Source organism: Coenobita brevimanus, chromosome 19, assembly GCF_032717465.1.
Source record: "Coenobita brevimanus isolate Jiangsu-jjx chromosome 19, ASM3271746v2, whole genome shotgun sequence".
In the NCBI taxonomy this organism is placed as follows: Eukaryota; Metazoa; Arthropoda; class Malacostraca; order Decapoda; family Coenobitidae; genus Coenobita; species Coenobita brevimanus.
This window is the reverse complement of record NC_136972.1, coordinates 294934-307727: the sequence shown is the minus strand read 5'-3', so window position 1 is coordinate 307727 and position 12794 is coordinate 294934. Positions and strand designations below refer to the sequence as shown.

The window sequence follows — 12794 nt, the reverse complement described above, 5'->3', positions numbered from 1 at the left end:
CGGAGGAGCAGTGACCATTAAAGTAGCGATAGAAAAGAGATAAAGACGCAACAGTGCGGCGAACAGACAGAGGTTGAAGGGAGTCAGTAAGAGGAGGAGAGTTAATGAGATGAAAAGCCTTTGACTCCACCCTATTGAGAAGAGCTGTATGTGGGGAGCCTCCCCACACATGAGAGTTGTACTCCACACAGGGGCGGATAAAACCCCTGTATAGAGTCAACAACTGCGCAGGGGTAAAGAAAGAGCGGAGTCGGCTTAGCACACCCAATCTCTTGGAAGCAGATTTTACAAGAGATGTAATATGATCTTTCCAAGATAAGTCCCGAGTAAATGAAACCCCAAGCATGTTCAAGGATGATGCAGGATTAAGCTGAATATTATTAAACATTAGTGGGTATACCTGTGGAAGATTTTGTCGGGTTGATAGGTGTAAGAACTGAGTCTTAGATGCATTAAAGACAACCATATTATTTTTACCCCAGTCAGAGATACGAGCCAAGTCAGACATTAGGTGTGCCATAGCCTCATCCCTTGTTAGTTGAAGTAACTGTTGAGATGGGCGTTGCGGGAACCGAATGGAAAGGTGAAGGGTGGAGTCATCAGCGTATGAGTGGATAGGGTTAGATGTACAGCTTAGAAGATCATTGATGAATAAAAGGAAGAGAGTTGGTGATAGGACAGAGCCCTGAGGAACACCACTGTTGATAGATCTAGGAGAAGAACGATGGCCGTCTACAACAGCGGCTATAGAACGACCAGAAAGGAAGCTAGCGATGAAGGCACAGATAGAAGGATAGAAAGCGTAGGAGGGCAGTTTGGAAATTAAAGATTTATGCCAGACTCGATCGAAAGCCTTTGAGATGTCAAGTGCAATGGCAAAGCTTTCGCCAAAGTCCCAAAAGGAGGATGACCAGGACTCTGAAAGGTAGGTGAGAAGATCGCCAGTGGAGCGTCCCTGACGGAACCCATACTGACGATCGGAAAGAAGGTTGTGATAGGAATGATGCCTTAAAATTTTTCTATTAAGAATTGACTCGAAAACTTTTGAAATACAGGACGTTAAAGCAATTGGACGATAGTTGGAGGGTTGGGAGTGGTCACCCTTCTTTGGGACTGGCTGAATGAGAGCAAACTTCCAGCAAGAAGGAAAGGTACAAGTTGACGGACAAAGACGAAAGAGTTTGCCTAGGCAGGGTGTAAGCACAGAAGCACTGTTCTTGAGAACAACAGGAGGGACCCCATCAGGCCCATATGCCTTGTTAGTACTGAGGCCAGTGATGGCAGAAAATACATCAACTGAAGAAAGTTTAATGTCAGCCATGAGGAAGTCAGAGGGGGGAAGTGATGGAGGAACAGCACCGGAATCGTCTAAGGTAGAATTGGAGGAGAAAGTCTGTGCGAAGAGATCTGCTTTATCAGTAGAAGAAATAGCTACAGAACCATCAGAGTAGAAAAGAGGAGGGAAGGATGATGAGGTAAAGTTGTTAGAAAGATTTTTGGCAAGATGCCAGAAGGAGCGGGAAGAATTCGAGTTGGAGAGTTGAGAGCATTTAGTATGGATGAAATTATTTTTAGTAGAGCGAAGAACAGACTTAGCACGATTACGGGCCGAAACGTAAAGATGATGTGATTCAGGGGTGGGTTGGCTCCGGTACCTTTTGTAGGCCCTCTCCTTGTTGCGGACAGCATTAGAACAAGCGTGATTAAACCAAGGCTTTCTTGCGTTAGTCAAAGGATAAGAGAAAGGAATGTATGCTTCCATGCCCGAGAGAATAACCTCCGTAATGCGCAAGGCACACTCAGATGGCTCACGGCCATGGAAGCAATAATCATTCCAGGGAAAATCAAAGAAGTACTGCCTGAGGGCCTCCCAGTCTGCGGCTCCAAAATGCCACAGACGACGTTTCCCTGGAGGGTCCACAGGCCGTACCGGAGTGATAGGACAGGTTAAGGTAATAAGGTTGTGATCGGAGGAGCCCAACGGAGAGAAAAGATTAACAGAGTAAGCAGAAGGATTAGTTGTGAGGAAGAGGTCAAGTATGTTGGAGCTCTCTCCAAGGCGGTCAGGGATACGGGTAGGGTGCTGTACAAGCTGCTCTAGGTCATTAAGGATAGAAAAGATGTAGGCTTGTTCACCAGGTGGATCCGTGAAAGGAGAGGAGAGCCAAAGGTGGTGGTGAACATTGAAATCTCCAAGAATGGAGATTTCAGAGAAAGGAGAAATGGATAGAATGTGTTCCATCGTAGAAGTAAGATAGTCGAAGAATTTTTGATAGTCAGTAGAATTAGGGGATAAGTAAACAGCACAGATATATTTAGTCAGAGAATGACAGGAAAGCCGAAGCCAGAGTGTGGAGAATTCAGAAGAATCAAGTTCAGGAACACGAGAGCAAGATAAGTCGTTGCGTATATATACACAACAGCCACCTTTGGCTTTGAAATGAGTATAGAGAAAGTAGGAGGATACAGAAAAGGGTTTGCTGTCAGTTGCCTCAGACAGCTGAGTCTCCGTTAGAAAAAGAAGGTGAGGTTTAGAGGAGGAGAGGTGGTGCTCAACAGAGCGAAAGTTAGAGGAAAGGCCGCGAATGTTGCAGAAATGAAGAAGAAGAGAGTCAGACAGTGGTTCCAGGCACCTTGAGTCGTCACCGGGAGAGGGGCAGACGGTGTGGGCATTTATGGTCCCCCCCCCTGGGGACTCCGAGGCTTGACAAAACGACGCCATTTTTGGTAAATTTTGAATAGGAAGTGTAGTGTGTACTGTGCATGTAGTTTGGTGAAGATAGTTAGAGAAATTTGTACTGGAGAGCATGCTGGCCTACTCTCTGTGTAACTGAGACACTGAAAAAGTTCAGCAAAGGGGGATGGTCAGGAACTAGTCCTGAGGGCTGATGAAACGGGAGCTCCAGCACTCCCTGTCATCAGCTTTCCATCCACCTCGGGAGTACTGCCCTGCTCGACTGGTGCTACAGTCTACTCCTCATTTAAACTCTTAAACTTGGAGGAAAAAAGAAACGTTCCTGAAAATGCGTGTGGCAAAAAATCGCTTCAAACGCAACGTCCAGGAACTTAAAAAAAAAAAAAAAAATTAAAGAACATTGGCCCTCCTGTAATGGGGCTGACCCTCAAACTCGCCTTGTAATTACTGCCGCTTGGTGTCTTATCAGAGCCTCGCACGGTATGGTTTCCCAGTCGTCTCTTTGATCCCCGTCACTGCCAGCTTTTCATTCATCTAATAACTTATCCACTTGCGTACGTGTGTTTGCCCATGTAAGGAGGTTAATTTTGCCAGTACACCTTGGCGTTTATGGTGGTTACGCTGGGTGTTTGTATCAGTGTCATCACTGTTAGTACTGTGGGTGTTTGTATCAGTGTCATCATTGTTAGTACTCTGGGTGTTTGTATCAGTGTCATTTATATATATATATATATATATATATATATATATATATATATATATATATATATATATATATATATATATATATATATATAGTATTATGTATTTTGTGTACGATACCAGGAATAATATTTGTTAATTTCGCCGGGTATTTTTAGTCACGTCATCAGCTGTATTATATCAGCATCACTTATTTTTTTAAAAGTGTCATTTCGTATATAATGTTAATGTTACAACTGCTTTGTCAGTGTCATTAGGTTTTCCTAATCACAAGAATATCCAGTGTCTAAGAGGAATAACTCTCAGACCAAATCATTTCACTTTTTATTGTTTTACCATTGTCTCTCACATTGAAGAGCCTCTTTGAATCCATTGATCCTTGCATTTACGAATCTTCATGTGTTTGATAGGATAAACACTTCAGTTCCATGCTTGGTTTTGTCTGATATCTCTTCCTCACTGAGAATAACTTTCCGAGAATTCAGTGCGAAGCCATTAATAACTTCAGGAATGCTGTGTAGAGCCATGAATAGCTTTCTTTGGAAGTCCAGATCCGTGAATAACCTGCTTTGATTCTTGGTATGAAGTGCCCCGCCTGTCTGCCCTCAGGTGGTGGCGGAGGACCAGGACATCATGGACCACCACGGACTGCTGTACACGGTGCGAGGTGACGGTGTGGACGGGTATGCCCCTGACGATGCATTTTTTACCATCAACTCACTCACAGGCGAACTCGTCCAGCTCAGGGTAAGTTGAAATGGTTTTTATGTTTTTTGCATGACGTCAGACACCAAATTCCATAAAGCCTCGAAACTACTGTGTTCAGTTATCTCTTACGTCTCTGCTTGTCTTCCTTTAAATAATCTTCCACGTTATCTTTTCATTTAATTCCTGGTTTTCCCCTCATCATTCTCCCATCAGTCTTGCTTTCATCATTCGTTTCATATGTTGAGGCAATCACGGTACTTTTTCGTAACTAAATCTGTTACTTCTATCTGTATACTGGCTGTTTTATCCACTTATCTGTCCGCTTCCCACCACATGCTCTCTCTAGATTAATAAAGCAGTTTTAGTATTCTCAGCTATGGCTATAGTGACATTGTTCACTTTTCACATCCGTAAGTCGGCATTTTCACCAATATACAGTTACAGAGGGTGTGCTTTAATACTGAATTTCTCTTCTAAATAGACTTCCAGGTCTTTAATCTCCCTCACACACTCATCATTGAACCGTTCACTTCTACAGAATATCTCTAGTAATCAGTGCCTCTCTCATAAATGACACAGTGACTGCTTTATCTTGCATTCATCTTGAAATTTCTCTGCCTATGCACGCTTCTAAATTTACAGTGTCTTCAATTTTCCTCCCTCATTTCCAGCACCATCTGCAAACAATATTGTATTGAATCCTTGCACTTCTTCTTAAGATTCAAGATGTATCACCTCCTCTCATCCCCTGTGTCCGTTACCCTCTCCCTGACTTACCCTATTCATCCAGTCGCATATCCAGCTACAAAGAGAAATCGCACACCTCTATATCAGACCTAATCTTACATGATATTCCTTAGTAAACTTTCCTTTCACATTTATCATTGATTTTGTTTCACTGTGTGCATTATTTGTGGGATTCAGCAGTTCACGACTTGTTCCATATATTCTGATTTCTTCACACTAAGCATGCATGTCTGTTTATCCTGTTTATCCTTTTGCGAATCCATAAATGCTACTTGTAGCTTCCTTCTCGTGCGTATATAAACCTCATTTATTTTCTTTGAAAAAGAAAAATAAGGTCCACACACTCTTACCCATTGAAAACCTCTGCCCGTTCTCCTCTTAACTAGTCTCTCCATCAGTCACTATTCTCCATACACTTTCCCTACTATACTGAGCAGATTAATACCACTGAAATCCTCATACTTTATTCTGTCTACTCCTTCCTTTTATATAACGACACAGTTATATCTCCCCTTCTGTTTTAAAACACCCGTTCTTGCTCCAGTGAAATTCTTAAAACTGTATGCAACTAGGCGACTGCAATCTCACCCCGATATTTTAACGTTTGATCAAATATCGTCTACATCAGGAAGCATCCGCCATCCTAAGCTCCTTCAAGATTACCACCTCTTTTTCATAGCTGATTTTTCATTTCATTTCTGGCAATTCCGAAGATGCAAGCACAGCCTCCATTACACTCTGATAAGATCTTATGTAAATTGTGCAGCATTATTGTATTTTTTATGTAATTAGCCTTGTCTTTTTATCTGTACTGTGTCTAGTCCTATCCATAGTTCATATATTTTCTTCCTCTTTCCACTTCAGTCAAGCTGAAACATATAGTACTTATTTCAGGATGTGGCCTTTACATTTCCCTGCAGGCACTGGATCGCGACCCGCCTCGAGGTAAGGCGGTGTGGAAGGTGCGGGTGCAGGTGAGGGACGGGCAGGCGCTGTGGAGCCGCCAGGCCATGCAACGCTACCGGGCTAGCAAGGCCAAGGTCACAAACGCCACCACTACACACCACAACACCGGACGACAGAGAAGAACAGCACGTGAGTTTGTGTTCAGTGCAAACAGTGGAAGAAAATCAAATGGTGTGTATGGCATTAGGAAGAGATATGGCTGGACTAAAAGGTCAAAGCACGTGTCGTTAACAAGAAATGAAACATATACTGGAAGTGAAAATCAACATAGTAAGCCCGCGACTAAGAGGCCAGATAGAGTCTTCCATGGCCAGGCCATAGTAAGTGTGGACAAAGAGGCCACCCAGCTGGAGTATGGTGCTGATGCTAATCCGAGTGGCCGGAGGGCCAGGAGGTCAGGGGAAGGAGGGAAGAGCTTCAGGGAGTGGGTGGAGGAGAACCAGGATGAGGAGGAAGCGAGAAACATTATGAGATGGGTATCAAAAGATCAGGATGGAGAGGAAGCGAGGATCTTCAGGGAGTGGGTGGAGGATGAACAGCGTGACATGTGTGGCGGCAACGTGACTGATCCCGAAAGTGGACGTCAGGCTGGGTCGGGTCGGGGCCTGCATGGCCTCGGTGGGTCGCTGGTACACGTAGCCGAGACGGAGGTCACCATCAGAGTGAAGGACATCAACGACAACCCACCCGTCTTCCCAAACACAACCATGTTTGGTCTGGTGCAAGAAAACGGACCCATCGGTGAGTTGGGGTGTGGTGGGACAGTTTTACTAGTGGATATCGGTAAGTAAATCCTGAGCCGTGATTCAGTCGATAACCGATCATTCGTCAGAATCACTCCTGATTTACGGTAAGTTAGCCCTATATACAAGGCTTGGAAATCTTAAGTATATTTCTCTTGAGTTTCTTCTAAGCTGCTGTATATCGTTCCAGACTGCTATATATCGTGAGTCTTGGTGACTGATTCTTGGTCATGGGTCAGTTGACAGAATGTTGGTATCGGTGTTAATTACTAGGATCTTGACAGTAATGAGAAGTGGACTTTTTACAGCCTTGTTGTAACATTGTATTAATGAATAATATTAAAAGGTAAGATGATAAAGAATCTGGAACTCTGTATTGTGAATAATTAAGGTTTTTGCGCCTTTCACTGCAAGACCCACCACTGGAAATATTATTCTGAATAAAGCCAGACGGTTTAGCCCACGAGAACTCACAGGTAACGCGTCACAAACTTTACGTAGTTGGGAAAGACTGATATGCTTAATCACATACGAGTATATGATCAACGTGAGTATTGCAAAGCATATATTATTCTCATATTAACTTGATTCATTTTATAAAGTCAATACTATATTTTGATAATCGTTTCTGTATATACGACTAGCTGTTGTCCAGTGGCGTGAATTATACTAGTGACCTTCGTGTTCTTCAACTTTCGAGATACGATTTACATATCGTATCAATCTCAACAACGAAAATTAGATTAACAATTAGCGTGGACTCGTATTTTTAGCACACCACAATCTCTAGCAGAGGGATAATCAAATTTCGTACTCAGATCACAAGTCTTACCATAATATAACCCCTTATGTACGAAGACGTCCTTATCGCTCTCTGTTATATATATATATATATATATATATATATATATATATATATATATATATATATATACAGTAGAAGGTTTATATCCAAGGGATGGTTGGGGTTTATTGCTCATGTAATGCCACTCAGGGATGAGTGAGGCTGGTCACTCTCATCTTAAATGTCAGGACCAACTGCCTAGCCCCGGGCTCCTACGCACTTCATGGGGCAACGTAGGATTGGATGATGGATGAATGGATGGATATATAGTATGTATATATACACACCGCCAGACAGTTATTTTCAGCTTAGGAGATTTGCTGAATTTGTCACAGTTCAAGAGATCTTAGAAGATAAAAATTACACACACACACACACACACACACACACACACAAACACACACACACACACACACACACACACACACACACACACACACACACACACACACACACACACACCGAGTTCTGCTAAAAATAGGAAACAGATAAGTATGGGGCGTTAGAAATCCTGTTCAATCGACAAGAAAACAGAATGTGGAATCAGAGCTGAACTTCACAAGCAAATCAACTTTAAATTCTCCGCTGCAACTATGATTTTTCTCACAGTAAGGACAGGATTAGAAGATTGCTGCATTGCCCCGTGTTGTTAGATCTTCCTTCAAAAACAAACCAAATAATGGCAAGGAACTGACTGATTAACTTTTGCTTAATGGAAATCGCTGGGTCCATTCTGGTGTTTGATTGACGTTCTCCTGAATTTTGCACATAACAGTAACTTTTTCCTCTTGCATTGCACCATAATTGTTTCAGTCTTTGGCTTGGCGTTTAAACCCTTAACTAGGATGACACACACTCTACTGTAATTTATTGTCACTACTACCAGGCGATTTTTTATCTATATCTGTATGCCTAGGCTGCTTCCCCAAAGAAAGGGAGGTAGCCGAGACAGGACGACACACTCCCTATTTACTTATCCACACACACACACACACACACACACACACACACACACACACACACACACACTGTCGTATTAAGAAGGATTTAATAGCACCACGAACGGTGTACATATAAATAAAAACCATATCGGTTTTCTGCTCACAAGTCTTCCATGATCGGCACATTTCAAGCATCATAATTTTGCCAAAGTTAGACAGTTTTTTCACCAGGGATGGAGTCATAGAAGCCTGGGAGTGTTGACAAAAGAAAAAAACAATCCTTCCCATCAGTCGCATTTTTTTTTCCATTGCTCATACACAGATCGTGGAAGAAAAAAATACAAGTAATCTGGTATTTTGTATCCACCGGTCAAATGACAAGGTTGCTTCAGGGAAAAGCCTCTTCCGATGTAATAGTACTTTCATTGGGATGTGTTCTAGTGTTTGCATTTCCTGTCGATGCTGGAGAGGGACGCCTTCAAGTGGTCGCACCGATATGACTGGGCGGTGGAGCTGCCCGGTTATACAAAAATCTCTCAGTTCCTTCCCTCTTTCCCCGGCAAGAGGATGGTGGACTGCAGAATGGCATCTTTGGCTTGCAGTCCACCAGGTTCACGTTCAGATGAGCCTGGGGTTGCAACTACTGCTGCTACGACTATTCCTACGTTAGCAAAGCTTTTGATGCCATCCCCCGCCACAACCTCACAAACAAAATACTCAACACAAACATGCACAATAACACAAAAAGATGGCTGGCAAACTACTTAGCAGGCAGATGTGCACACGTAACATTTGCCAGTCAGTCTTCTAACATCAGAAACTTCACAAATAGCGTCCCCCAAGGATCTGTTTTGTCCCCTACACTCTTTAATCTATACTGTACATGCACAACGTACCCACACCCCACACACCACAGATACACATAGCTTCCTATGCAGATGATATAACACTTACATGTACGCACCAAAACGCAAACACAGCTGCACATATCATTCAGCCTTACCTCAACACACTACACGAATGGTTCACCACAAACAGGCTCAAAATAGCCCCAGCCAAATCTACAGTGACTCTTCTCACAAACTGGACAGCAGAACACAGTCACATCCCACACCTCACCATAAACAACACTCCTCTACCACACACACACACACACACACACACACACACACACACACACACACACACACACACACACACACACACACACACACACACACACAAAATCCTTGGTGTAACATACAATACATCAATGTCATTTAAACAACACATCACAAACATTTAAAATAAAATAACACCAAGACTCAATGCTTTGAGGTCACTTGCCCATACAACACTCGGACACAACAAAGAAACCACCACCACAGTATACAAACAATACATACGTTCAGTGATGAATTATGCAAGCCCTGCCTGGGCTTCTAACCTCACCAAAACACACTGCAACACTCTACAGACCATACAGAACAAGGCCCTAAAAATAATCACAGGCTGCACAGCCACTACACCAACAGACCACCTACATCAAGAAACCAAAGTCCTGAAGGTCAAGGATCACCTAGACATGAGAGGCACCCAGTTTCTTGCTGCAGCCTCCACAAACCCACAACATCCACTGCAGTACATGGCAGCACATCCACCCACACCAAGGAACATCAAAACAACACCCAGCACACGATACCATACACAAATACTGTCATCTCTCCCCCCTCGCCCACCTCAGACCAGCTTCCGCAAGCATATCCACACTCAGATCACTCGCCGCTCCGTTCAGTCACTTAAAGACAACACACAGCTGCATGCACGGCCTCCTGACATCCACCCTTCTGAATCCTATCTTCCTCGTGAGGACAGGGTCCACCTGGCCAGGCTGAGATGTGGGCACCATCCAGCCCTCTTAAGCTACCAAAAGAGGCTGGATGACTCCGTCGCTGATGCCTGTCCAGGATGCAACACAGCACGCCATACTATTAAGCACATTATGGAAGACTGCATTGCACACAATCACCTACGCCAACAACACAACATACACTCTTTGAGAGCTCTGTGGGAAAGCCCGGTCTCGGCCATGGCCTTCCTAAGGGACTAGGGGCTGTTCGGCCAGACTGCCTAGGGAACAACTACTACCACTACTACCTCCAGACGGTTTTATTCAGCACATTTTCTTTATACAAGGAAGAAAAAACCAAAGACAAGAAGCGCATAAGGTTGTCCCCCCCAAAGAAAGAAAAAAGACTAAGTCAAGATCATTCATTTCGAGATGCCTGGACACACTGCGTTTAAAAGACTAGAGGTCAGAGGCAGTCAGGAATACAGACAGAAGACAGTTCCAGAATTAACCAGTTGCATACATGAAGGATTGGGAGTAACGATTAACTCTTACATAGGAATAATAGATTTTACCTAATACTGTATAGGGCTGTGACGTGTTTTTGTTCTTAACTTGAGGTTACCAACAGACGATTGTATTAAGCACTGTAGTGGTGAAGGGGTTAATAATAATCCACCCTGTTAGAACAAGAATCCCCTAAATTGGATCAAATCGTTTGGAGGAAGCAAAAATGAATCAGATGAGACGGTATCGTAGTGAAGGGGCAATAATAAGCAGATAAGACCTATTGTGGTGAAGAAGCCAAAATATAGCTAACTAGATGCCATCTTGGTGAAGGAGTTCTACCTGCTTTATGCTCATCTGGCCTGAAACTGACATCTCTCCATCTTAAATTCTCAGTTGCAACAATGTATTAGCTATGAAATATGATGCTAGTCACGAAGAAGTGCCATGGAAAAGGTGTTCACCTGTAATATAATACTGTTCTTCTATCGAGCTATGTGAAATAGCAGTAAAGGGACGAAAATCTGGTCCAGGTTAGAGTTAGGGGAGTATAGCAGTTACAGCGGATATCGATTCATTTTCTGCATTAATTCAGCATTGGCTTTACTGTAATACATCATGTGTTTGAAATGATTTTTTATCATTCTATCATCCCTATCAGGGGCGTACAAAGGATAGGCTACGTTGTTCCGACTTTTATGGCGAGGGTGACCAGCCTCATTTGCCCCTGAGTGACATTATGTGAACAGTAAACCCCAACTAACCCTCAGATGTAACCCTTGCGGCCCCATATGGTTGTAGCGCCTGAAACCACTAGACCACCAGGGATAATTTTGTTATATGGCTACCACCCAACGTGGTAAATTATATCCTGGGATAGAAGAAACCTTCTTTCTTGCCACTCTGTCTAGAATCACCTGAGGGCAACACTACATTGAATGAGTGGATGATGGGCCTCCCAAGCTATCATGGAAGTTAATTAACCCACTGAAAATACAGTGATGGATACTTGATGATCAGATGGTCTTTTTTTTTTTTTTCGTACTAATCAGGCCACTGCCCCAAAATAAAAGCCACCTTAAGGAAGATGTGCCGCAGAGAAGGGGTTATTCTAGCACCCGTACTCTTGTCACTTAAGATTCCCTTGCACCCCTTCCTTAGCGATTTATTTCTGGTTTTGGTCAGTTAATATAACTGTGTAAGCTATTTATGTTGAGTATGGCTATAGAATCATTCAAATACCACAGGATAACAAGGAGTAATAAACGAAATAAGTCGCTTAGGAAGAGGTGTTAGGGAGCTTGCTTATCGGGGGGGGGGGACGGGCCTAAGATCCTTCTGTCTAAAAACTTGTACCTGAGCTAAATGTATTTGTCTGACGCTAGCAAGAGAGAGAGAGAGAGAGAGAGAGAGAGAGAGCACATTATCCTAGCGATGGATTTAAGAGAAATAATGGATGAGAGAGAGAGAGAGAGAGAGAGAAAGGAATATTACGTCATCACAATGAAGTATATAATAGTAATAATGGATGTCGATGTCACTGCTTCATGACCACCACTGGCCTTACAGTACGTCATCACAATGAAGTTTTTTTTTTTTTTTTTTTTTTAAATAACAGAACGGAGGAAGGAAAAACAAATGGAGAAAAAAAATAATCCATACACCAGATTACTGGTGTCCTCTGTTCATAAAATATCTGTAACAGTTAGACTTGAACAGTTGTAGGTTGAAATTTGGAGGAAAACAACTCTGGGGAAGCGAGTTCCAGAGAGATGCAGTTCGGGGAATGAAAGAATTCTGATAGGCAGAAGTTCTGCAATATGGTTGAGTGACATTCCGGTCATGAGCGCTACCAGATGCCCGTGTAGCACGAGGGAAGGCATGGAGAGGTGGCACCATGGACGCAACTTCGTCTGAGCATTTGCCAAAAAAATATCTGTAAAATAATGCAAGGGAGGCAACATTCCTTCTTACTTGCAGGGGAGGTAGTTTATATGTAATGGCAGGGTTGTTAATGATTCTAACAGCTTTATTCTGAGTTTTGTCTAGTTGTCTTAATGCAACCTCTCCACAACCATTCCACAAGGGTGAGCAATATTCAAGCTGAGAGCGC

The 12794-nt window shown here is 43.0% G+C and overlaps 1 protein-coding gene across 1 annotated transcript in view; it reads left to right on the top strand.

Moving 5' to 3' along the window:
- LOC145391603 (putative neural-cadherin 2) overlaps positions 1–12794 on the top strand; it is a 337197-nt gene that overhangs the window by 260823 nt on the left and 63580 nt on the right. Inside the window, exons 5-6 of the mRNA XM_080266147.1 lie at positions 4007–4144; positions 5773–6559. Of these exons, the coding sequence (XP_080122273.1) occupies positions 4007–4144; positions 5773–6559 (925 nt within the window). The remainder of the gene's footprint in view (positions 1–4006; positions 4145–5772; positions 6560–12794) is intronic.